This window comes from Oenanthe melanoleuca, chromosome Z (genome assembly GCF_029582105.1).
Source record: "Oenanthe melanoleuca isolate GR-GAL-2019-014 chromosome Z, OMel1.0, whole genome shotgun sequence".
Lineage (NCBI taxonomy): Eukaryota > Metazoa > Chordata > Aves > Passeriformes > Muscicapidae > Oenanthe > Oenanthe melanoleuca.
Genome location: NC_079362.1, coordinates 4387937 through 4415041, shown reverse-complemented (window position 1 = coordinate 4415041; position 27105 = coordinate 4387937). Strand labels below are relative to the sequence as shown.

The 27105-nt window shown below is 38.4% G+C and overlaps 1 protein-coding gene across 2 annotated transcripts in view; it reads left to right on the top strand.

Moving 5' to 3' along the window:
* The window catches only part of PCSK5 (proprotein convertase subtilisin/kexin type 5), a 233322-nt gene that overhangs the window by 129318 nt on the left and 76899 nt on the right, over window positions 1–27105 (top strand). For both annotated transcript variants that reach the window (XM_056514814.1, XM_056514815.1), the window contains exons 10-12: window positions 5585–5688; window positions 21686–21803; window positions 22799–22987. In XM_056514814.1, the coding sequence (XP_056370789.1) occupies window positions 5585–5688; window positions 21686–21803; window positions 22799–22987 (411 nt within the window). The remainder of the gene's footprint in view (window positions 1–5584; window positions 5689–21685; window positions 21804–22798; window positions 22988–27105) is intronic.

Sequence of the window (27105 nt, the reverse complement as noted above, 5' to 3'; positions counted from 1 at the left end):
GTTCTGTTTTGAGATGTCAGCCTGTGTATTTGAGTAGATCCAAGTGAATTATATGAATAATGCCATAAATGTGGGGGGTTTATTAGTATTTCATTCATTAACTTTTCTGTCTTACATGTACTTAAAATCTGCCACTGCTGCTGACCACAACCACTAAATAAAACAGAAGAAAAAAATAGTTAAAAAGAGAGAAGCTGGGGAGGAAAATAGTTCTTGTGTTGTGGCTTCCCATGCTGGTTTTCTTTACCAGTTTGGAGAAATCTTTGATGTTGTGACATAATTACAGATTATGAAGTAAAGCCTTTAGTATTATAGGGAGATCATATTGTGATCTATTAAATTTTAATGTCTGGGGTTTGCTTGTATGGAATCTGTTTATTTTATTTTATGCTGTTTCTGAATTTCTTATTTGTGTGATTATGTATTTTTCACCTGTTATGCCTGCCAATTTAGGAGACCCCAAGTAAATGTTAGGAATTAAAGTACTCAAAAAGAAGTTTTGAAGCCATTCAAGTATTTTCTGCAATACTTTTAAAATGGGATATAAAGGACACATGATATTGTGGCTTAGTGTAACTGCTTAATGGAACTATTTTGATTCAGAGTTTGGATTTTCATAAATTTATCCTTATATTTCCTATTAGTACCTCTGCTAATGGCAGTGTTTATGGGAGATTTTTAAAAAGACAAGTTGGAAAAGGGTTTTGCAAGGTTAGTTACATTCTTTGTACATCAAGCTGCTTAAAAATTAGAGCACTTAGTCCTGAACACTTCTTGACTATATTTGGATTAAAGTATAGTTTCATTCCACTTTGTGCTGGAAAACACAACAATTTGTGCCATGGAAGGGTTTTGAGTCTGCAGAAATCAGTTTTTGCCAGCAGCCAAGTCCTGTTCCTGGGAGACTAATATGGCCTGTGTGTAAGTTAGAGCAGCCAACAGGTTGTTTAATTCACACATGAAGGTACATTCAACCAGAAAAAAAAAAAAAAAAAAAAAAATACACACACACACATATATAGAGAGGCAAGGCAGATTTACACCACAACCTCACACTTTCTTTGACAAGCCCCCTATGGAAGGATTGGCAAATAGCTGGTGGAGGATTTCTTACCTGATTTGAACCCTCCACTTAGCCATTTCTTCCAACAAGGTTCTGCTTCTGAAATTCTGGTAACAAATTGTTTGATGATGTTGTTATGCATGGTGTGAACACATTTGTTTTATTTTTGATCTCATATTTGAGTATCGAAGTGGCATGTTTCCCCTCAAAACAGGAATCAAAGAATTGTGACTGAGCTTCAGAGTGTTTGTTTGGAATCCCTGAAGGTGCAGTGCAGGGTTGTATATATGCAGCAATTATCAGACAAAGACATCTCTTAATTGTCATGTTCTGCAGTTTTCTTATGGTATTTAGATAGTAAATTGCTTTCTGGTTGTACCCAGTTGATGTTTCCCAGTATATCTAGTACCTTGATCAGATCCTATGAATAAATGCTCAGTTGTTGCTCTTAGTCATTACATAATGTCAATTTTTTCTAATTGTAAAGAGAAAATAAGTATAATAAGTATAATCAATTCAGTGCACAGAGACTATTTTCATTGCATAGTACCATCTACTGTTGCTAGCAGAAATACTTTTTCTCATTGATAAAAAGGCTGGATTTGAGCAAATCAGAGTCAGGAGAGACACTGATCCCACATTTGTTCCAGAGACCATTGTGCCATATTCTTTTGAAGAAGCCAAATTTAAACAAAAACCTTTATGTTGCTTTCAGAGGAAGTGTTCCTCTTTTCACTAGACCAGGTTACTCAGAGCCCCATCCAGCCTGGCCTTGGAACAATTCCTTGGGGTGGGGCACCCTCAACTTCTCCAGCCACCCTGTGCCAGTGCTTTGCCACCCTGCCAGGAAATACCTAATCTACACCCACTCTCTGAAAGAAAGTAGCTTTTCCTCGAAGGAGAGGTGCTTCATCCCTCTAATCATTTTTGTGGCTCTCCTCTGGATTTGCTCAAGCAGGTCGATGTTATTCCTACATTTGTCTTTTTTTATACAAAACCAAGGCTAGAGCAAGGTAGTGCTGGGAGAAGAACTAAAGAATTTTAGTGAATTCTGATACTTGTGACAGAAAAGTGACAATGCACCACATTCCTCCAAAAGAGAATACCACAACGTGTAACCACTGAGATCAGAGGAAAATGGAGTTCACATTGTAAGGGGTCAACAGTGTCAGAAGTACATATTTTGGATTTCTGGCAATTGAACAGATATTTGCATACTTCCCAGACTGATTGATTTTCTCATAGAAAGCAGAAGAGCAGTTGTCTGTTTAGCAAGTACAGTTTTGGATACAGAAAAGGTATTTCTGTGTTATCAAAAGTTAAGAGGGCTTTGTCATAAATACAGTCAGAGGTTAACAGTGATGTGACAGCTGAGGTGAATTGAGGAAGTGCTGCCAAGTGACCTCTATAGTTGGACTTTGAGTGCAGGAGGAGAGGTTATCATTGAAGTGCATCAGCTTTGGCTAGGTCTTTGCTTCACTGATTGACTGCCTGCTATAGAGGCAATGCTAGAGTGTGTGAGTTAAAAATCTCCTTCTGAATCTTTGCATTTTTTGAGTAGTTTGCTCTTAGTATTGAAGTATTTGAAAAACATATCTATATAATGCATACATATAAGCATTAATAAATGCTTACCTTAGAACCTATCTTTCTCTTGATGTTTAACCACCCATGCCACTTAGAGAATTTCAATTATTATATTGACACTGATTTGGGTGCACTTTGGTTCCTGTTCTTGTTTTCAGTTATATGTAAATTTGCCAAGGAATAACCATTCAGGCTGAAATTTTCCATTTAATTTGCATTAAAAAGGTTTTATGAAAATTTCATTCAGACTTTTCTTAAACAATGTTAAAAGCAAATAATGTTTGATTGTGATGATTTTTAACTTCCTCATTGAGTTTTTCTATGTCTATGCTTTAGAGCAACAGCTAGAAATAAAACTAGTGGATAGCTGTTGTTCTGGTGCCAGGACAATGCCTTTAACTTGTATAAGCTTTTCAGAAATCTCAGTTGGCATTCTCTCAGTTGAGAGTTTTAGGAGTTTAGTAGCTCTATATCCCCTGTAGTTTCTTGGCTGTCCAAGTGTTTTCCTGCATCAGCTTTTAGAGGCCAGTCTGTGAAGTTACTCTTGAGGTGCTTCTGGCTGTTCACTTTGAGGGCAAGGATCCCAGCTGCTTTTTCCTGTCAGTTCCTTGTGGGAGTAAAATGTAAGGTGGAACAGGAGCAGTTTCACTGAATTGCAGTGTCCCTGTGCTAAATCTTTTGAAATGTGGAAGACAGGTCAAATCAATAGCCTGGCTACCATGCTAACCATATCTTCCTTTATTTACTTAAGAAAATGTAAGCTTTCTCTGTCTTCACAGTTAAACTGGTTCTAAGAGTAGCAACTAACCCAAGGTTTTGTTGCTGTTCCTTCCATGCTGTTATTGAGCAGACTGTGAGCATTGTCTTTTGGACCGTCTCATTTTATTGTTCCTTCGGAGATGACACAATAAAGGATGTAATTCAGATGCCTTTCTCTCAGGGGCTTTCTCCTCCCAATTTCATCATTATCAGCCTGCAGTTAGGCCATTGTTTGTTTGATTTTTGGCACTTATGGTTTTTTGTCTCTGAGTGCACTGCAGATTTGACACAGGAGCACCAGAACACCGTTGCTGGTGGATGTATAGCTGCCTACCCCACTGTTCATCTAAAGGAATACATCATGTCCTATCACAATTTGTCTGGATTTTGTCCTAAAAACCGATATAAAGATAATGCAAAAGACAGACTTTCTTTTTTTTTCCTTTCTTTTACAATAAGAGTGGTAAAACATTGACACAGATTGCCACAGAGGTGGTAGATGCCCAGTGCCTGGAGACATGCAAGGTCAGTTCAGACAGGGTTCTGAGCAAGCTGATCTGGTTGAACATGTCCCTGCTGTTTGCTGTGTACTTGGGCTAAATGACCTTTTAAGGTCCCTTCCAGCCCAAACCATTGTGTGGTTCTGTGGCTGTAGATTCTCTGGCAAAGCCTTCCAATACTGCCTGATGAGGAGATCAGGATGCATTGCAGAAAGTCTGGAGGTGCTGCATGAATATAAACTGAATGTTGTAAAGTAGAGCTAGAAATTGATTTAAATGATGTTGTGCAGGCAAATGCTATGTTGTTTGAAAAGCTGTAGCATGTTATGTGACATGTAGAAGTATATCCTATCTTACAAATCCTTAATGTGCCTTGCATTCCATGCCTTTTTTTTTCTTTTTTTTTCAGTAATTTTTACCAGCTCAACTGGAAAAACAATTACTGTCACTCTGTACATGTCACTCTAGTATAGCAGTCTAGTGTGAGAAACTGCACCATAAGAAAAAAAAGTTCCTATAGTAATGTTTTTTAAAAATGCTTTGGGAGAGAAAGCATCTCCTCTTATTAAATACAACAGAATATACAAATATGTCAAGAGTCTGATTTAAGAACAAAGGTTTCCCTGATTTTCAGTGACTGCATAGTCAATGAAGATTCTGGGCCAATTCTGGGTCTTATGAACTTCACTCTGATCTGTCTTCAGCTGAGGGGAACTATGGCAGTGTGTGCAATAGGGACAGATAATGATGCTCTGGGAATGGTACTTAGTGCCACAATACTTTTTTCATCTTCATTTTTCAGTGGCTCAGTTTATCACTCCTTTTACTACATTGCATTCTTAAAGAGAATACTATTAATCTTCTAACAGGTAATAGAAAAATTGAAAAACTGGAAGAAAAAAAAAAAACAGCTGAATGATGACACCTTTAGATCATCTTCTGAGAAAATAAATTTTCCTTGTTGTAGATATAGAAGAAACAAGAAAAGTGCAATCCCTGAAGATCTGCCCTAGTCCTAGAAGATAGATATTATGTATTAATGTCACAGTGAGGATATAAATGGCATCTTCTTTCGCCTTCCAGAGCACCTGTCATTAGGAATCCCTTAAAGGAATACACATCTATGCAATCAGGTCCTTGCTTTGCAGCTCACCAACCATACAATTACTTGGAATTCTTGCAAAATAGTCACAGGCTCTCAGTGAATGCCAGGACCACGACAAGAGACGGATTAATAACAACAGAGGCACCTGGAATAGCCTCAATAGGAACTGAAAGTCTAGAGGAATTTCCAGTTTGAGCTAGCAGTTAGTGAGATTCAGTAGAGCTCTTCAGCAAGCCAAAAGTTTGATTTCTTCTCCTTAGCACTCATTAAGAGACAGTAGTTCGTGGTCATAAAAATTGCCTCTGTGTGAAATGTACTCATTCATCTTCATATTACAGAATATTATCATATATTGTTACAGTCTACTTATGGCAAACCTCCCAGCTGTATAAAAAATTTCATATAGGTTTTCTGTAAAACTGGAACATGTTATTTTGAATGGAGCAAAGGAAAGCAGAGAAGATAAATGAAAATTGTTTTGCTTTGGATACTTTTCAGCTTATATGACCTTGTATCTCTACATCCTGGTAAAATGTCTGATCTGTGGCTTTGTTTTTCCCTGTTTCATAGTCCATTTCTGACCTGGAGAGATGTACAGCACATTATTGTCAGGACTTCACGTGCAGGACATCTGAATGCTAATGACTGGAAAACCAATGCAGCTGGCTATAAGGGTGAGAGCTCTCTTTCTTCTTTGCTATTACAAGCAACTTATTATTTCATATTTTTGTTTGACACTATGCTATGCATAGTTTTGAGACCTTTCAGCCTCAATCTGAAGGGGCCGATCCTCTCTTATACAAGGAAAACCTTTTAGAGTGATTAATGCACAAAAATGTTGACAACAAAATGTGTTGGCCTGATCTTCTTAGCCCCTTTCAGTCTCATATCATGCACTCTTGCCAGAAAACTAAGTAAATTAGTGGTGTTTAATTTTTCTTTTTATACCTAGTATTCTGATAAAGTAGTGTAGAGTTGAAGATACCACAATTCTGGATTCCAGCCATGTCCTCGCTCAGAATTATTGACAGGTTCAATTTAAAATGATGAAACGGTATTTTCAAATTTCATTTTTATAGGATAAACCCTACATTATTAATATGTAAGAATTCTGTCAGATTTTGGATAGAATTGAATTTTGAGCTGTCATGATTTTTCATGGGACAGGTAATCATGTAGCGTAGATTCCTAAAATTTTGTACTATCTTGTAAATTTGATAAAAGCCACATCTTAAAAACATGTTTTCACTTTTAGGATATATATTTTCAGGGTGGGTTAAAATGGAATCTGTACATTTCAATCTGTCCATTTTATTTTGGCACAGTTTGTCTGCTGATCCCCATTCACTACATTCTTACTGCTTTCAATTTGTGTTGAATCCTAAATGAAACCCTGGAATGGCTTATTTCTGGTTCTGTTTTCATGAGAATTCCACTAAAATACTGAAATACCTCTTATAAGATGAGATTTTATCTGTTTCAGCCAAGATCTTCTGAGAGAAAAATGGAATAATAAAGAGTTATCAAGTCTTTGCCCTGGTTTCACTTTAAAACTGAAGCCTATCTTTAATCTATTTTGGATCAAGACACTGCTGCTGTAGGGAATCTTTAATATATAATTCTGACCTATGACATTTTTGCTGCAATGGCATAGAAACCAAACAAAAAAAATCTATTTTTAGATCCAAATCAGTCTCTAACTAGAGAAAATGTGTTCAGAAATGGATATTTGATCAGAGCTTCCTAATAATGTGAAGGTTCTGATGTTCAAGGGCCTGGTTTTATCCCATTTACAAGTCCATGCTCACACACAAAACACATAAATAGATAATTCCTTATTGCAATAACATTACAGTATTTGTTATTGTGAAACATCTCCCAGGATTTAAAAGTTTTATCAGGAGATTGTGACTCTATCATCAGTTTATTAAAGCTATTGAAGGTCAAAGTAACATAAAGCAGAGCTATATTTTTCTTATCATACTTCCAAAATTCTATATTTTTTATGTTTTTCCATTTGTTGTCCCAGAGAGGCAAATGCCCTGTGAGTCTTTCACAGCAGCTGTCACTCAGTATCAAAAGACAGGTCACACAGCAGCAGCATTGGCAGCAGGACTTGCACTGTTGAATCACTATTGAGTCACTGCTTATTCTGAATCCCTGGAACCATTTTTCTATGCATATATATAGAAAGGGAACGGGGTGAAAAAGGTTTTGTCTCCACTCGCTTCACTCACGGAAAGTCACAAACATAGATAAGCTCAACTTGGTAACATGGATTCAGGAAAAACAACTTGAACTGGCTGAACTCTGCTGTAGACTTATGGTGAAATTGAAAAAAAGGAAGACAGGCTAAATGCCTTGACCTCTGCACAGCTCAGGAATCAACCTTAACCCAAATAAAAGCATTAGTTTTAGCTAAATTATTTTGGCAACTTAGGCTGAGCACATGGTTCCAATAAAAACACATCTCTCTTTAAACTCCTGTTGGTTTTGGAAGAAGGAGAAGCAAAAGATTTAGTTTAAATCACAACATCCGAACCTGAATTCAAAAGGGGATTTGCACACCACTGCTGGCAAGACTGAAAGAGGTTTTTTTATTGCACGTGGCAATATTTGGTATAATATTACACTACTATCCTTCACTACTGCCAAGAGTAACAATTAAAGTAGGGTTTTTCATAGATGAACTACTCTGATCAGACTGAGTACCTCAAGAAATTGTATCATGATTTTGTTGAAATCAAAAAAAGATCCATGTTTCTTCCTCAGCATGTTCTTAAGAGGGGATGGAAGACTTTTTTTTCATTATCTAAAGCAGACAGTCACAAGAAACAATCTACCTTTCTTCAGTGCATACTTGTGGAGAAAGAAGAAAACAAGAATAAAGAGAAAGACAGGTTGGACCTTTAGAAATAAGAACTGAAAGGGTGAAAAACAGCAAAAACCTGAAAAAACCTTTCTCTCAACAAAGGGTCAGCAAGAGCTGGTAGTTGAAAGTGGGTCAGCATGCCATTTCAGAGGGCTGTTTTGCTGGTCTGCATGGCAACCCTTCCCCTTGCCATAGTCCCTGGCAGTGTTTTGCCATTGCAGAACACACAGAAAGAGCTCACAGATGTCATTACTGGTTTCAAGATCTCCTTTTTTTTTACTGTTTTACATTTATACAAAGAAGGATTAATTCATGAAAAACACTTAAGCCAGCTAGTGATTTGCTAAAGCAGTGCTTGTTATTTGTTTAATTTTCTGGCAAGTAAACAGTGCTCATTAAATTCATGTCAATAGAATTAACTCAGGAATGAGCAAGAATTTTTACTTGGTAGGGGGGTTTTTTAATTGTTTTCTTGTCAGACAGCATGCATCTTTTCTCAGGAACTTGTTATTTTGTAGTCTAAAGAGAAAGATTTGAATACTCAGGATATTCTTTGGTTAGTCAGTTGTACATATAATTTGTCAATTGAAGGTTTTTCAATAATTAAAGCAGTTCATTAGCTGATTTAATGGAAAAATACTTGAGAGCATCTGTTTTTGTGAAGATATCAAAACTGTTGATCTGTTTCTGCTATGGCAGATTGGATGCAAATCTTTGTTCTGTCATCTGTTTAGTCAACAGCAGAGCATGCAAGTGCTTTCATAAAAAGGAAACTCCATTAATGCTGACTTGTCTCTGAGTTGAAAGATAGAGAATGAAATACTGCAGTTTTAAGAACAATGATCAAATCATATAAACAGTTCTTTGTCTGGAAGTGAAGATCCACATACTGTCAAATACTGTCTCTGGAGAAACAGACCATTCATAGGGAGGAATAATACTAATTTGCAGGGAAGTTGTTAGTGAACACACTTCACTCTTCCTGGCTCTAAAGCACAGACAATAACACTACAGTACACTAAAATAAAATTCTATTGAAAGATAAAATAAAATTAAATCAAAATTCTAAGCAGTTTTTTCAGTTTTAGGCCATTCCTAGGCCCAGAGGAGATACTCTTCCTAGGGAAACCAAATTGTCTCAATTGCCAAGGAGTAATAACAGAGTTGTGTCACATCCCTTTAGGTTATCTAAAGTACCTGCTGCTTCCATTGAAGAGTGACCACTGGAAAGGTTTAGTCACTTAATGTTTTAGAGCCTTTTAATATAATTGCTTAATTACAGTATTTCATAAAACTAGTGATTATATTAGTTGTGAGCAGAGCATTAGCAACCTGGGAGTGAGAAAGAGATGAGTCTACCTAGGCTCCTATTTAGGAGACCTGGACTAGACTGATTTATCTTGTGGTGACCAGTATCCAGGCAGGAATTCAGAAATAACCAAGAATATCTTTACAACCCATGAATTTCAGACAAGACAAATAAACTATGAATAAACACCATACCACATGCTTTCAATAACTTTAAAATGTAAGTAAATTCTAAATTACATTTTTAAAACATTGTCAGAAGCTGTCATAAGACTTTTGGAAAACAGCAAGCACTCATAAACAATTATGACAAAAATATCTTTCACTCTTACAGATAATTCCTGGTATTTTCACATGGTACTGGCCACTGTAAACTCCTACCCACTCCTAGTGCTCATGTGGATGGAGCCAGAGAAACTGAAGCTTTGAGTTTAGCTATTATAATATGCCAGATTTCTTTAGTTGTCAATAGACACAAAACACATGAAGTTGCATTGGTCTGTGTAGAAGTGAGGACCACCATATCTAGCTTTCATGTGCATATACTCAGGAGAGAAAAAAGAGTTTATCATCTTAGGGAGATTGCTGGTAGGATACTCAAGAGAAGTTACAAGGATTTTATGAGGTTATGCAGTGAGAAAACTGGAAGGGCCAAAGCCCAGTTAGAACACAATTTGGCTCCTGCAGTAAAAGACAATTAAAAAATGTTTCTATAAATTTTCCTCTAAAACAGAGAGTTAAGGGTAGTCTCCATCCTTTATTGGTTGCACAGGGAAAGATAATAACAGCGGATGAGGAAATGGATGAGATAGTTAATTCCTTTTTATCTTTCAATAGCTCTCCGATAATAAGACCCATTGTTCTCTGGGATCTGATTTGGAAGATAGGAATGGGGAAAAGAATGAAAGACCCATAATCCAATGGAAATGGTCAGTGACCTGCCACACCCCTTAGATACATGCAACTCTCTGTGGTCAGTTGGGATCCACACAGATGTACGAGGGAGCTGGTGCAGGAGCTCACCACTGTCAGTCATTTACCAGCAGTTCTGCTTAACCAGAGGGGTCCCAGCTGAAAGGTTCAGAAGGATCTGAGGGACTACAGGCCTGTTTCGGTGCCAGGGAAGGTCATAGACAGATCATCTTGAGTGTCATCATGTGGCACCTAAACAGCCTTTGACACTGTTTCCCAAAGCATTCTCCTGGAGAAACTGGCTGCTCATGGTTCAGATGGATGCACCATTCGCTGGGTGAAAAAAATGACTGGATGGCCAAGCCCAGAGAGTGGTGGGGACTGAGTTAAATTCAGCTGGTGGCCAGTAACCACTGGTATTCCCCAGGACTGAGTACTGGGGCCAGTTCTGTTTACTGGCTTTATCAATAACCTGGACAAGGGGATCACCATCATTAAGTTTGCAGATGGCACGAAGTTGGATGGGAATATTGATCAGCTGGAGAGGAAGGAAGGCTCTGCAGAGGGATCTGGTCAGGCTAGATCAATGGGCCAGTTTGTGAAATGCAGCAAGGTGGCATTCTGGGTTCTGTGCTTTGGTCACAACAACCTTGTGACCACTTCAGCACTTCAGGATGGGAGAACAGTGGCTGGGAACCTGCCTGACATAAAAGAACCTGGGGTGCTGATCAACATTAGCAGAGTCAGAGCACGAGCCAGTAGTTGCCCAGGTGGCCAAGAAGACCAGTGATACCCTGGTTTGGATCAGGAATAGTGTGGCCAGCAGGACTGGGGCAGTCACTTTTCTCCCGTACTGCATATCAAGTCCTGTGTTAAGTTTTGGAGCCCTCCCAAAAAGAAAGGCATTGAGAGTTGGAGCGTGTCAGAAAAGGGCAACAGAGGTATTGAGTCTGATGAGGAGCTGTTGAGAGAACTGGAATTGTTTAGCCTGGAGAAAAGGAGACTGAAGGACCTTATCTTTCTCTGCCTAAAAGGAGGTGGTTGTAGCAAGGTGAAAGTTGGTCTCTTCTTACATGTAACAAGCCAAGGACAAGAAGAATTGTGGTGAGGGAGATTTAGATCAGATATATAGAAAAAATTTCTTCTGTGAAAGGGTTGTCACACATTAGAACAGACTGCCCAGGCAAGTGGTTGAATCACCATCTCAGGAAGTGTTTAAAAGATGTATAGATCTGGCAACTGGAGACATGGTTTAGTAGTTGACTCAGCAGTGTAAGGTTAGTGGTTGGACTCGATCATAAGATTGTTTTCCAGCCTAAATGATTTTGTGATTCTAAGTAGTCAGCTGACAGCAAACATGTTCTTGGAAAAGGCAATCTGCTGACAGCTGCAACAGCACACATATTCTTGGAAAAGGCAATCTATATATACATGACTGGCTTCAACAGGCTGGTGGATGTAAAGTCTGAAAGAGATGTCCTCACATAGGTGGGCATTACTCTTCTGTTAGCTGAACTAGTTAGATTAATCAGAACTTTTTGCATTATTGAAAGTTGTTTGAAGTCAGGGCAGCATTTAGTTTAGCACCAGGAAAGGAGAGAAGTAAACGACCTGCAATTACTAGCTAGTCTAACAGTGGCAAGAAGTGTCTCCCCCAGCACTGATAGAACATGTATGAGTGGAAAGCCTGTGTCCTCAAGAATCTCCTCAACAATACCTCAAGGTATCATCCACATTTAAATACTGCATGAATCACAGGTCAACATCATAACCTTTGTAAGTGCTTTGTACAGAAATCCTTGCTGCAGCTAGAGAACATATCTGTGGTGGGATTTGGAAATTAAGATAGCTGAGGAAAAGTGGAGGAAAGACATGCATGTTTTAGCAGCAAGTTTAAAATTATAGTCTTCTCAGGGGATGATCACTGTGACATTTTAGGTGACTCGTTTCCTTCTTGCATGTAGCAGTTCAGTTTCTGGCTAAAAATGAAGTTTTCTTTAGCTTAATATTAAAATTTCATTGGGAATTTTTCAGTAGTTGATATGTTAAACCCAAATAAATTGCCAGGTAACTGAGTTCTGCTAGCCTTGAGTAAGAACTGAAATACCTCTTTGGAATTTGGGGAAGGGAGCTGGAAAATATCTTGAATTATGTAGCCTAGATGATGGTTATTGAATTTGTTTTTTTTTTTCCTGACAAAACTGAGGTTGCAGACAATGTTGTTTCCAGTTCACATCCAAAGACATATAAGGTCAGGAATTTGTCTGTATAGTTCCAGAAATGAGGATGTACAAAGTTTAGGAGAGGGAATCTTTCAGAGAAGTCAGGCAGGTGTCATTATTTTCCCAGTCTCAAATTCTTCATTATCAAAGCTGCTCATTTATTTTTTGGATCTGGAACAATCTGTTTTCTGTTCCCTCTGAAAAGCAAGGAAGAAGCTTTAAAAATGCAAGAACAGAGTTCAAGCAGAAGCTCCAAGTCTGTGTCAGGATAGATACATAAAGGAAAATGGATGGACATCCATCATGATTTTGTCTTACAGTTGATTGCTTTCCTGGGGTCTTATGTTGTAAGTCAAACTTAGACATTTTCTAAAAGGTAAATTAAATGGCTCTAAAGCAGGAGTAACAGCAGGCAAAAGGCAAAATAAGCCTTAATGTTCTACTATAATAGCACTCAGAATTGTCACCAAACCATGATCAGTATAACACATGAAGAATTTAAATAAGTGCCTCAGCTCAACAACTGAGATAACTTCCTGTCTGTTTGTCTTAGATAAGAAGGTACACACAATTGCTATGCTCTGCAGCTCTCTAGTATTCCAAACATTGCCCAGTGGACTGACAGCACTAACAGGATGCACACCATGAGAGTGATAACCTTTGACATTATTTCCTTTTAACAAGCCCAGCTCAGACCTTTATAAACACCCTGCAAAGGACTGGGGGGCAGGGAGGAAGCAGAGGTTTGAAAGTCTCCCCCTGTAGACTCATAACCATAAGAGTCTGCCACTTACTGTGAAATGTAAATTTCTATTTTGCAGTATTAAGAAAGAAGAACCAGGATCAATGAATTTTAAAAGTGACAGATAAACTGATACAATTCTCCAAAGCAAAAGGCTTTAATTGCAGACACTGAACACTGAATTTTAAAAGAAAAGTCCTTGGAAGTTACATGCATTTGCATGACCTCTTTACATACTAATTCTCAATACAGTACACTTTAGAGAATGTTCTAGGCAAATATCTAGTCATGCTTGTATCCATCCATATCAATGGTGAACATCTTTTGGATAGGGTAGGTCTGTCTTTTTAAAAAAACAGTAAGCACTTGCCTTTGTGAACACCAAAGCTCTTCTTCACTGCTGTTGTGTTTCTGTAATGCCTTTCAGTAGTTACAAAATTGACAGTAGTTTTATTATCAGAGTGTGTCCACTTTAATGGAACTAGGATTCAGGCCAGTTAGGGAGCAGATTACACTACCTAAAATGTAGTATTTTAAGCACTTAATGTATCCTATCAGGGTGTAGAATTTAATTAATAATAGGAAAAGATAAGGGCCTACAGAGGACAACTCAGCCCAGTTAGATGCCTGAATTTATTTACAACAGTATGCTTTTTTCCCTCCAGAAAAATCAGCTGCTGAGGATTTGCTTTTAAGTCACCCACTACACTGACATTACTGGCCAGCTATCTCTATAGACTTAGGTTACTATTTAATTTCCTTTTGCTTCAGGTTACTGATCAGCATCTTCTACATGGCTCCACAGGGGTACTGTGAATTTGGCTTAGTTAATTAATAATTTCTTTAGTTATTCTCTTCAGCATCATTGCCATTAAACGATTTGAAGTACATTTTTTTTGTGATTTACTTCATGTTTGCATATCCTTTTTGCCAAAATCTGTCACAGCTGCATGGTCAGTCAGGAATTAGTTTGAGTGTAAATATTCTGCTGGAGCTCCAATACTTCAGGACACACAGAGCCTCTGTGTGGGACAGAACAAGAGGGGTGCTGTGTGTCTGACACATCTAACAGCTCAGAAATGCTATCTTTGTGTCTCCTGCTAACAACCTGTCAGGATTTCCAGTTACAGTGCCTTTGACTCATCTGTCATCATCTGTTCTGAGGTGAAGCCTAGCACAGACACTCTCACCAAAAGATGTTTTTATGGTTTGATGGAATGACCTTGTATTTGTCTGCTTTTGAGGTATCAAGGAATCCTAAATGTATCTCCTAGGTTGAATTTGCTCGTAGTAGAGGAGATAGGTACATTTTTTTACAATGCAGTCACAAAATACATTTTTTCTTTAAAAAATTTGCAGACCACCATGTTTTGCAGTGGATCCTCATGCTAAAAAAAAAAAAATTTAAAAAGAAACAATCCCATTTAAAAGGACTACTGCTAGTTAAAAATTATAGCTTCTATTACTGTAGATGCTCCTTAGCCAACTTTATCTCAGCATTTTTGTCTAAATGCTTCTAAATGCATATAATCTTCAGATTTATTCCGTTCACATAAGCTGTCTTATTTCAAATGAATTCATTTCTTTGGTAAAGGTTTTATGATTTGCAGCCAAGTGCTGCTGCAGAGAAGTCTTAGAATCTTGCTGCAAAATTTTCATGGCAATCACCAGTCAGCAGTAATCAGGTTTTCTGTTCCCATCACGACTCTGCTGCTTCAGAGAAGTAAGTCAGCCTTCCTGGTGCCTCTGCTGAGGTTTCAGCAAAGGGCACTGGTGTTTGCTCTGACTCTGGGCAAGATATCCCCATATGCAGAGCACAGTCTGTGAGTGAACACCATGTGCTCTGAAGAGTTCATTAACTTGGTTAACACCTTCCTAAACAAGCTCTTGAGAAGTAAATCAGGAACTTAATAACCACATGAGTTTTAAATTCCTGAAATAGATAAAATATGAGAGAATGTGAAGGTAAATAGAATCTTGGATTTAATTTCTCAGTATTGTAAGATGGTGTGTTCTAGGGCTATTTTTATGACTGCAAAACCTCATAGCAGTGTCAGAGTTGGATACAAGCTACTCAAAAAGGTACACTGGTGGAGGTTTAGTTTCTACTAGTTATCCTGCTAGTTTTTTCTGGGCAGTCTGTATTTTATTTTATTAATTTATAGGAGCTTTTTGGCAGAAAGAAAACATGTAAATTCCAGAAGCCTCCTTTTTATTGTCAAATCTATTATCAGGTAAAGCCATGGTTAGTATATTACTGAAGAAATTATTTGTACTAAAGCAAAAATCAGAAGTTAACACAGACATAAGTAGAATCTCAATAAAAGCAATTTTTGAAGTGTTCTGTTTGCACCTTTCTGACTGTGAAAATGTTCAAGGGCCTGGAGCATCTCTCCTATGAAGAAAGGCAGGGAGGGGTGGGGTTGCTCAACCTGAAGAAGAGAAGGTTCCAGTGACACCTGTTATTGTGGCTTTTCAATACATAAAGGGTTCTTAGAAGAAAGACAGAAAGAAATTTTTTGTGAAGGTCTTTAGTGACAAGATATGGGGCAATAATTTTAAATTGAACAAGGATAGACTGGACATAACAAAGGACATTTTTATGTGTGATGCTTGGTAACAGCCCACATGGCTTTATAAGGGGGAAATGGTGCCTGACAAATTTGGTGGCTTTCTGTGATGGGCCTACAGGATTGATGGATAGGAGCAGAGCAGAGCAACTCACATCATCTACCTGGACTTATGCAAAGCCTACCACTCAACATCCTCATCTCCAAATTGAAGAGACATGGATTTGATGGATGAACTGCTTGGTGGGTGAAAAACTATCTAAAAATGGCCACACACAGAGTTGTGGTCAATGGCTTATTGTCCAAGTGGAAACCAGTGATGAGTGGTGTCCCTCTGCAGTCAGTACTGCTCAACAGCTTTTTTGGTGACATGGACAGTGCAATCATCACATCTGCTGACAGCATGAATCAGTGTCAACACACTGGAGAGAAGGGATGCCACACAGAGAGACCTTGAAAGGCTTGAGAGGTGAGTTTGTCTGAACCTCAAGGAGCTCAACAAAGCAAAGTGCAAGGTCTTTACACCCAAATTGTGCAATCTGAGGCACACCCACAGGTTGAGCAGAGAAGTGGTGGAGAGCAGCCCTGTGGAGAAGGATTTGGGAGTAATGGTTGATGAAAAACTCAACATAGGCCAGCAGTGTGCACTTGCTGCCCAGAAAGCCACCCAGTCCTTGGCTGCATTTAAAGGAGTGTGGCCAGCACTTAAAGGAGGTGATTCTGCCCATCTGCTCTACTCTGGTGAGATCCTACCTGGAGTGCAGTACAGTCCACAACATAAGAAGGACATGGAACTGTTGGAGCAAGCCTAGAGGAGGGCCAATAAGTTGATACAAGAACTGGAATCTGCAAACACAGTCTGAGAAAGTTGAGGCTGTTCAGCCTGGAGAGGGGAAGGTCTTGTGGAGACTTCATAGCAACCTTGCAGCATCTGAAGGGGGCCTACAGGGAAGCTGGAGGCTTCATCAGGATCTGTAGTGACAGGAAAAGGCATAATGGGAGCAATTTGAAAGAGAGGAAATTTAGATTAGATATTAGGAAAAAATTCTTTACTGTGAGGAGGTTGAGACATTGGAACAGGTTGCCCAAGGAGGATGCCCAACCCTGTCAATGTTCAAAACCAGGCTGGATAAGGCCTTGAGCCACCTGAGGGGTAGCTTATCCCTGACCATGGGTCCTTTAAGGTCCTTTCCAATCCCTTAATATTCTGTGATTCTGAGATTCTATTATGTAGATGGTGAGGTATTGGAACAGGCTGCCCAGAGACCCTGTGGATGCCTTATCCCTGGAAGTGCCTCAAGGCCAGATTGGACAGGGCTTTCAGCAACCTGGTGTAGTAGAAAGTGTCCCTGCTCATGGCAGGGAGGTCAGACTAGATGAGCTTTAAATGTCCTTTCCATCCTAAATCATTCTGTGATCTCTGATACTAGGATATAGAGGCCCTTCAGATTCTCATTGGGCATCTTTGTAGCTGCCTCTTTTAGGACAAATCTATTGGGCATCTTTCTGTTTTTCTCAACCTTCTCTAGTGTGGTGATAAGTATAAGAACTCAAATCTTCCCACATCCATACAGCTGCAACGGAGTCTTTAAAAATTCCCTGGATTTCAGAGAATTCTTTGAGGAGGAAAGACTTAGTTTGCTGTTTCATTTGGTTTTAGGTACAAAAATTGAGGGATTGTTTTGTGTAAAATACAAAACCACAAATAATGTGCTCAATTTGAAAACCATGGGAGTTGGTTTTAAAAGCAAAAATGAAAAAGAATGCTCTTGCACGCTTGTATTACTGGCTTATAAAGCAGTTATGTGTTCCAGAAATCAAACTTAGTTATCACAGATAACTGGTCATAAGTTGACATGAAATAGGAATATGGCTGAAACAAGATGAATTATTATTCAAGATCAGTGTTGTCTTAGAGAGGACATGACAAAACAAAACAAGTTTAAGCCATGTCATCATAACATTTCTCCCCTTTTTGTCCATCTAATTCTTGTTAGACAGTTGTTTGTCCTTATTGAAACATTTCAATAGTCTAAGCAAATGACAGAAAAGCAATATGGAATTGTTAAAGCATTATAGAATTAGTTAATTCTATTTGCAATTAAAATGTCAAATGTAAAGTGTAAGATGGTTAAAAGTGTTTGTGGGCTGAGAGTAACTCAAGAGGCTTACATATGCTAGACCTGCTAAGCAACATTAAATAAAACCATACTATTGATGGGCATTTTAGACTCCTATTCTGTCAATCTCATTTTGGATCAAGATTGTATTGTAGCATAAATTGACAATTTAGCATTATAGTTCACATATCAAACAGATTAATCTAGTTGAGGAAGCTGCAGTTTTCCTCATTTGACCCACTGAAATCATTACTGTTTCTCTCCTGATTTAGCATTTGATGTGTGTATACAAAATATTTGTATTTCAAATACTGCTTTCACAGTACAGGCCAAAAATATAGTAGAGAGAAGATTTTGTTCAAACTTTTTATCAGATAAATAAAATAGCAAGGAAAGCTTAGCATCTCAGTTACTGATGAGACATCTTGATGACAGGCAATGAAACTGCAGCCTAACAAATTAAGTCTAGCTACACTGGAAATGTCATGTTTTTAGTGTCTGGGCCAGATTTTTCTGAACTCTGCATGGTTCTCTGTTATGATTTATCAACACCAGCTATTCATATTTCTCATAGTCAAGCCAAATGAGATATACATCCTAGCGTTAGATTTGAGGGTGGCCTTGTATGTAAATGAAAAAGTTACTGAATTTTCAGCATCAATTTCAGACTAAAACAAGGAGATTATGAAAAAGCTGGGAAGTCTCTCCAGCAGCTCAGAAGGCCTTGTTTCCATGGTGCATTAATGAAAGATTTGCACCAGGGATAAATAAATGGACTTTAGCCCTGAGAAATGTTATTTCATTTTTAAGATGAAAACATCTTCAAGAGAGATTTAAAAGATCAGCTAAAACCCAGTATTTACTTTGTGATGTGGGAGCCAAGTTTTCCTCTGAAACATGCCCTGTATCTGTAAGGCTCTGTGTATTCCTTTGATTTTGCGGAAATAAAAATAATCAATTAGTACTGCTGCCTGCCTGGAGAGAGAATTCAAGACAGCTCTACCAATGGACACTTTGGTCACATAAGGAGATCACATTTTTCAGTCCTTTGGCTGAATAAAAGCAGCAATCTTGTCCTCAGCCACCAGCTTACGTTGTGCCAGCCTCATATTGGTGTTTTGTTTGTGAAATAAAAACACTTTTTTGTAAAACAGCCCAATACCCCCTCTGACATCTGATGATTCCAGCAGCAGCTCAGCCCAGCAGCAATCCACAGCAGTGATAATGCAGAGCACATAACTGGGTAGGTGCAAGGTCTGGAGGCATTTTGCACTTGCAGTTAGCTTGTCTCTCATTACCTTTCAGATAGGTGCTTCTGATTCATCTGGGTTAGCAAAGTCAGCTCAGTATCTTTTGCAAATCAGTGGCAGTTCTAAATGTTTCCTAGAAGACATTTGTAGTTCCATGTAGACCACCAGGTAGTTTTTAACCTTTGGCACAAGCACCTTGGCATGTAGTTCACAGGAATATGAGGAGGTATACAGATGAAGAAGCACAATTTGAAGGTAGCAGAAAGAAAAGTCTGGGTTTTTTTTCTCTGAGACACTGCTACTTTATTTAGCACTGTGATTCTTTCCTAAATTGCTACAATTTGGTCTTTGAAATTATGGACCTCTACTGGTACTTTCAGCTGCTAACCAACCCACTGGATCAAGGGCTTTGAACTGGAAATGTTTTGGACAGCCAAATGTCAGTCCACATGGGAGAATGTAAGACTAGCCCTGTCCATCAGGAAGTTTTTGTTTCAGTGGGAAGACCTTTGAAGGAAAAAGGTATTTCTGTTTTAGCTGAGAAAAAGAAAACAAACAATCAGGTGCAAAGCTTATCACTGTACTGCTGCTCTCATGCAAGAGATTTTAAACATTGAGTCATGGACAATTAACACAACCACATAATCTTAAATGATAATTTTTTCTCCTGGATGAAAATTCCTCCTAAATTCTGTCTTCCAAGTAATTGTTAGTGTAGGAAGGATGGAAAGCTCACTCTATAGATTTTATTTGCATTTGCATTTTTTATTTCCAATTAAATTGCAATTTTTATTTGCATTTTTGATGTGCATGGTAGGGAAAAGAAATTCTAGGGGTAAATAGTTTAAAAATCACATAAGTTTCCATCTGAAGGTCACTGGCTGGTGGTGGCAATGTTACATTCTTTTCTGCCCTTATTTCTGATTAAGAAAAGCTGAGGTGAGGAGAATTTTGGCTCCTTGAGCTCAGAAGGTGGGTTGAATGCACAGCATTCTAACTGGATATCTGGAACTCTAATTCAATGTAAGTTGCTAACAGTCAGAAATTAAAAATGCATTCTCCCTGGTTTAGCTGAAAAAAATTTCCATTCATGAAAGTTCAATCCCTTGCTTTTTGAATGTACTATACTGAGTAACTATCTGTGCAGTTACAGATGGTGTGAGTTAAGACTCTTTTCCTTGCACTGATTGTCCAAGCAGACAGAAGCATTATTAATTAAAATATTAGTGTAAGAACAGACTTATGTCTTCACAGATAAATATGTACTCATTATCAGATGCAGTGTTTGCAGGATGACATCTAAGACTAAGGACATTTCCATCACAGGAATCTTCTTCACAATGCAAAATGTTTCTTCATCTAAGCTCTCCTTGTCTTCTTTGGCCTGCTCCACCAACATATAGAAATAGGACTTCTCTTTCCCTATCCATTTGTTTTTGAATACACTAAGAGAATTCAGAAGGCTGAAGGAAGGCTAAATGTATATATTTTCATATATTTTAGTTGTGTTTAATTTTGCTTGCCTCACATGGCAGTAGAGCTGCAAATAGCTGTCTCCAAATTAATATTTCTATGCTGTGTGCACTTTGGTTTGGAGCTCACAGGGAAGAAGTCCATTACAGTCACTACACCTGCCATATTTTTCACTGAATAATCCTTTTCAGCTCGCAGCTTCAGACATCATTAGATATTTGGAAGATGTGATCCTTAAGCTTTTGACTGTATCTGTTTGAGGAGGCCGGGGTTTTTTCAGGCAGAGTCCTTTGAATTTTGGTTTGACAATGAATAGATACTGCTTTCACAAACCCTCCACAATGTGCAGTTGGAAGGACTTATACCATGCTTTGTTGCATTGCTGGTTAAAATAGCACTTACAATTTTCTGTGGGTTTCTGTGGTAGCAAGAAAAACTGATTTACTAACATTTGCAGTTTAAACTCCTCCTGTGGAAGCTTTTTTCCTTTCACCTTCTGCTATCAGAGCTTTATCAAGAGCACCAATTTGTCACAATGGAACATCATGGCTAGCAGCTCTTCCAATTCATCAGAACCCTTTTGCAAGTCTCTGTTTCGATTGGAACAGCAACCAGAAACACACAGCTGATTCAGTAAGTGCTTTTCACCCTCATCATGCAGACAGCTTTAGGGAGATGATGGATCTGCCTGGCTGGTTGGCCAAGGACAAGCATACTGTGTACAGGAATGGGAGAGCATGCACATGCTGCCTACACTCAGGGAAGTTCAGAGAAATGGTCTGTTCCTTCTCAAATTTATTGTCTCAGCTTCCTTGAATGTGCTTGGTATTTGAATAATGGAGGTAACCTTCCTCTCTTTCATTACCCTTAGCCCCCTGTCATACAAGAGGGCTAAGCTAAAATAAGGCACAGAGGGCAGTCAGAGGTGATTTTAGTCACTGGCATTCTGTAGTTCTCATGGTATGGCAGTGCAGGTAATGCCTCATACCACTTCTGTAATAAAGCAGTGAACAGATTTATTGAACAAATTAGATACAGTCATTATTGTTCCTAGCAGTGAGATTTTGGAGCTTTGAGTGAAAGTAAGGAAGAAGACAAAAGAAGTCACTCCTATTAGGATGTGACAATCTGGAATAAGTAATGCAATGTTGCAATCCAAGGGTTTATGCTATAACTGTATCCATTCTGTTTGTACCTTGCAGTGAGCCACCTTTATGGATTTGGACTGATGGATGCTGAAGCAATGGTGACAGAAGCAGAAAAGTGGACAACAGTGCCTCCACAGCATGTGTGTGTGGAAAACACAGATCGGCAAATCAAGTAATACCCGCTACCAAAACTCTTGCTGGCATAAACTTTTGGAAAGAAATTGGGTATAATTTACCCTCCCTTGCATTGCGTATAATATATCATTTTTAAAGCTGTACCACGGATTTTGTCACATTTATGGCTGTAGTGCATGGGAACAGGACCTAGTTTAAAGAACATTGCAGAAGGTGAAGGTGTAAAACAGGCCAGACTGAGTAATGTTGGATTTTGATGCATCAAAGATGATGCATGAAAGATGAAGGTTTGGTTGAATGCATTTCAGTCACCTTTCCAAGAAGAGTACAGACTTACCAGTCCAGGATGTAACAGGCAAATATGCTTTTGATACTGTATGATGTTGTCTCTTTCCAATAGTCTTAGCAGAGGCTCTAGTTCAGAAGCCAAACTGCTTTTCACTAAGATAGGGTCTCTATAGAACCAGGCTTGAGAGCAATTCTGTTATGTGCACTCCATGGATATAGAGACAGCATTAAGCATGAGGCACACTTCCAAACAATGTTGTTTGATATTTATATTTGACATGCTTGATCAGTAACTGGTATATTCTGCAAGGATGTCATGCCAATTTAAACCAGCTGAGTCAGATGCCTTTTGGTACAGTTAACATGTAATACTTGCTGTTACGTAAATGAGGACTAGCTATGCCAGGCATTTCCTGGGGTTTAGCAACCAGCTGTGATCCCATGACAATCTCAGCAATTCTCAGCTTGCCACTAATCCACAATAATGCTTTGTCCCAAAGGCTTATTCCTATTTTACCTTGTGTATGTGCTTAACAGAAACCCAGGCAGTTGCCATTAGCCATTATCTGCAGTGAAATAATTACCCTGTACTGGTATTTTCAGCTAGGAAGTACATGTCAAAACTAATGATTATAGGGTGCTGACTTCTCAGTTGTCATTCTCTACTAAGCAAAAAAGATGGGGTTGTGTATTTTACACAAAAAGTGAGAAATGCTGATGTTGTTTGCTGTGCTTCTGTTATAGAACAATACGACCTGACAGCATTGTCCGTTCAATTTACAAAGCCACTGGCTGTTCAGACAATCCCAACCACCACGTGATCTACTTGGAGCATGTTGTTGTGCGTATCACTATTACTCACCCTCGACGTGGAGACTTGGCAATTTACCTAACCTCTCCTTCTGGAACTAGGTCACAGCTCTTGGCCAACAGGTACAGTATGACAGCCCAGTTTCACAGCACAGCCCACATGTGGAGCCTGCATTGAGATGTCAGTGTCAGCAGAGAGCAGTCAAGTCATTACAGCAGGGTTGCTAGATGACACAGACTAATTATTTTTCTTAGAGAGATGGACAGAGTGAAGTACAAATGACAATCTCAGTAAAAGACCAGGGTTAGAACCAAGACAAAGATTAGTCAATTTCAGAGGTTCTTGTGTGGCTCACCATTTATTAGATGGATGGAAAATATGAAGAAAACAGACTCAGTGTTCATAAGGAAGCTGAATCAAAATGTTTCTACATATGGCCGCTTATTTTTAGATTTTCTCTTTTGTTATTCTTCTTTCTTTATAGAAATGAAAATCAGATAGAGTAGTGTATATTTACCATTATTTTAAAACCCCTGATGTTACCTGTTTCCAAATCCTTTTTTTTTCAGAGTAAGCATACTCAGTCCATGAAAGGCTCATAGTAGGACAACACTGAGAAGTCACACTAGCACTTGAAATTAAAGGGTTCATTTGTAAATTTTAAATTATAATTTTTTAAAGTTAGCCATGGTCTCCAAAAATTTTTAAAAGTTAGACATCAGTGCAGTGATGGATACTTGCTTTCAAATGTCCTGCATTTTAACAACAGCTACTAAAAAAGATCAGTCTTTTTCCTCATCGTGTCACCTCTGTGTTAGGTTTTTGGAGAAACTGTCACAGTGCATCAAATTGTTCTTTTTCTCCTGACCTAACTCAGAGAAGTATCTCTTTGTCCAATGTGTCATTTTCAACATTAGTGCAATTTACGTCCCTGGTAAGTGGAGGGAATCATTAGCAAACTGAAAGACTTCTCAGTGAGGTTTCTATTTCTCTGATCTACTAACAGAAATTTTCTTCAAAGAAAACATTGGCAGTCTTTCCCATGTAAACCTCACTAAATCCATGGTCAAGTACACCACCTCCTACCAGAGATGGTAAAGGCACTAAGAAACATCAGACAACTTCCCAAACTTTACCCCAGTTCCAAATGTGCAAATAAGTTACATTTACAGTAACAAATGCTTGTATACTTCTCCAACTAGCTAGAAATCTTCCTGATGGGACCACAGTATGGCAGATAATTCCTTTTCCTTGATGACTTGATTTATATGACTGCCATTCTGCTAGACACTGAGCATGGTTCCCACAGAAAAGTTGATGTTTACTCATGTTATGTTTCAGAAAATGCAAAAACTGCCATCTATCAGACCTGTGTTGTGAGAACTCTTCTGCTGGCATGCTTAAGTCTTCACAAAAGTTAATATCCCTATTCCTAGTCTTCAAGGCTTTTAATGAATTGAGAATGGTCTGGTTTCCAGACTGCTTTTCAGCCATGCTTCTTCAGACAGAAATGCTGATTATCTAGCTCTGGGGAATTGCATGTCCTCCTGCATCTCAATGATAGAAGGACTTGCATTTCCTCTTGAAACAAAGAGCTGGTTTTGGAGACAGATGGAGCTCAAATGGACTTGGATCTGATTGAAGTGTGAATGCACTTTTTTATTAGAGATTATGTTAAATAAAAAGAAAAGGTAAACTGAAAAATATTTTTCAAGCTGTAGATAGTAATTCACCAAAAGGAGAGAAAGTTGTCCTGGAAGTTTGGGGTCCTCTAGAATATCTCCTGTGTTCCATTGTGAGTGCTGTCATAGGTTGCTGATAAAGCACATAGGAACATATATTTGTATCTTCTTGCTGCACTACTGCACTGAACAAAGAATTTATCCTCTGCTAGCCAGTGCAAGACAGGTTTCTCATATTAGTTATGAAGCAGGCTTTTGTTTTTTTGTTGAAGAAATCCTTTAGTTTTCTCTTCCATTTTCATGCAGTAGTTCTTCCTCAGTTCAATATGAAAAAACCTGAAAGTCATCCAACTAGGTATCCAAACAAAACAATCTTGTGTAAACCCAGTGGTCTTAACACAGCTAACTTCTGGCTCTGGGCTTTCATGTGTTGCAGCTGACTCACAGCAAGTGGGAAATACATTCCAGTATTCGTGGTTCACCTCTGATGGTGATTGGAGTGTGGAATAGGTACAAAATTCAATTCAATCTTTGTGAAGTGTCTTTTGCACTTTTACAAAGTGTCTTTGTAACCTCTGCACCTTAGAAGTTATTATTCTCTGTATGTGCAGTAGAGAAAGGGAATACAAATATACGTAATAAAATATGGAGATGTTCAGCTCTTTCTTATCTGGTAGTATCAGAAGACTAAACAGAAAACAAACCTGAAAGGCCTTCTCATGTTGTGTCACTTCCCAGAAAACAAATTATTCATGACAGAGCTCATAGAGTCTCACCAGAAATTCCCTTTCCCTTTCAGAAATATACTTACTTGCCATCACATTGAGCTGAGGGCCTACTAAACAACTCTGGGCTGTTAATATTAGAAATAAGTGTATACTGCAAATTCTAGGTGGGAAATACCTAGAGCCTTCATGAATCCTTTCTTAGGGTAGAGTGAGGGATATGAACACAATACTTTCTCAAATGGTGTTTCAAGGCTCACTTTTTTTGGCCTTGCTTTAAGAAGTCATACAGCTTAGAGGTAGTGATTTCTTGAATTTATGAGTATGCCATGTGTTGTTGATGTATATGTTTTAGCATCATGTTGCAAAATAAAACTTGAAATAGGATGGTTGTTATTCTGCAGTATGAAAAATTAGTTATGAGGCATTTGATTTTTAAAGTATCAATAATACTGAATATCAGTGAATAATGCATTCAGCTGTAAGCATGCATGCAGAGATACATTGGCAGCAAATAGTCTGGTTTTTCTGCTATAGGCAAAGGGCCCAGAGGCACTGTTGTACATTGCTACTACCTGACTGAGATGTTTTTCTCAGACATACAAGACTTTTTAATGCACATGTACAGGATTAATAGCAGCAATACCAGCTGTTTTTACTGAAACCAGGGAAAACCACATTGCTTTACAGTTTAAACTCATGTGGGTTTAATTTGAAGTTTGCTTGGTAAAATGTTTTTAAGTGCAGAAGGTATATTTTACATGTGCACTTTTCCACCAATTCTGAAAGAAAAGTCATTGTGTGTAATTTCTGGTGCATTGACAAGTAGGTCCCTCAAGGCAATATTTGGCCTTTTTTCTGCATATTTTATCTTTAATGTTGGCATCCCCTAAAATGACTTCAGTAAGAAAACTTGTTAGTCAGAGACGATGTGAATTCCTTTGCAGGCATTTGGTGGATAACACTGTCACTGGTTTAAGCCTTATGTGCATTCTTCAAAATCTACATTACAGGGAACATCTGCTTTGTTGTTTGGAAAGTACTGAACATGATTACATTGGATGCACTGCAGCAGAGGAAAATACAGGCTCGAAGAGTATTGGCTGGTGTGAGGATGAGGCTAGAGTTAAGTCCAAAGGGGAACAGTATCCCCTTTTCAAAAACAATTGGCCAGTGGATTTGGCAGCATGGGTTTCTGAGTGTTTTTTTGAGACATACCAAGGTCAGTTCTAGCAAACATTGAGTACAGGCTGTAGAGGAGAAGATAGATACAAAGGGAGTAGGAGAAGCAAACTTAGGGCTCATTTGTCTGTCCCACTGAAGTCATGGCTTATTTAATTCTTGCCCTTTAAATTTAATGCAGCTGTTGCCACTTGAACTGCGTAGCTGAAATACTTCAGCCACATGGTGGCAACTTTCCAGGCCACTAGCTTCATAAGCTTATATGGCCCTGGTATTAATAATACTTCTCTTCAGTAACAAAAGAATGTATTTTCATTACCATCTTTTTCCTACCATGAAACCTTAGACAATCAGTAAATTTTAATAATATCCTCCTGCAGAACTCTTAGACCAAAGTTGTTCATATCTAATTTTACTCAATTGTTTGCTTCATAAAATGCCTTGGTGATCTGAAGCAGAGGAAAAACTTTCTTTATAGGCATGCATCTTTTTTGCAGCTTAAATGTTAAACTCTAATATAAAACTAAACTAACATTTTATGTATTCTAACATGATGAAACATGAGGGCTGATCATGCTGAGTCCCACTGAAAAGGTCTCTGAGGTGGTAGTAATTTAAGTCCACTATGAGGTAACAATAATCCTATGCTTT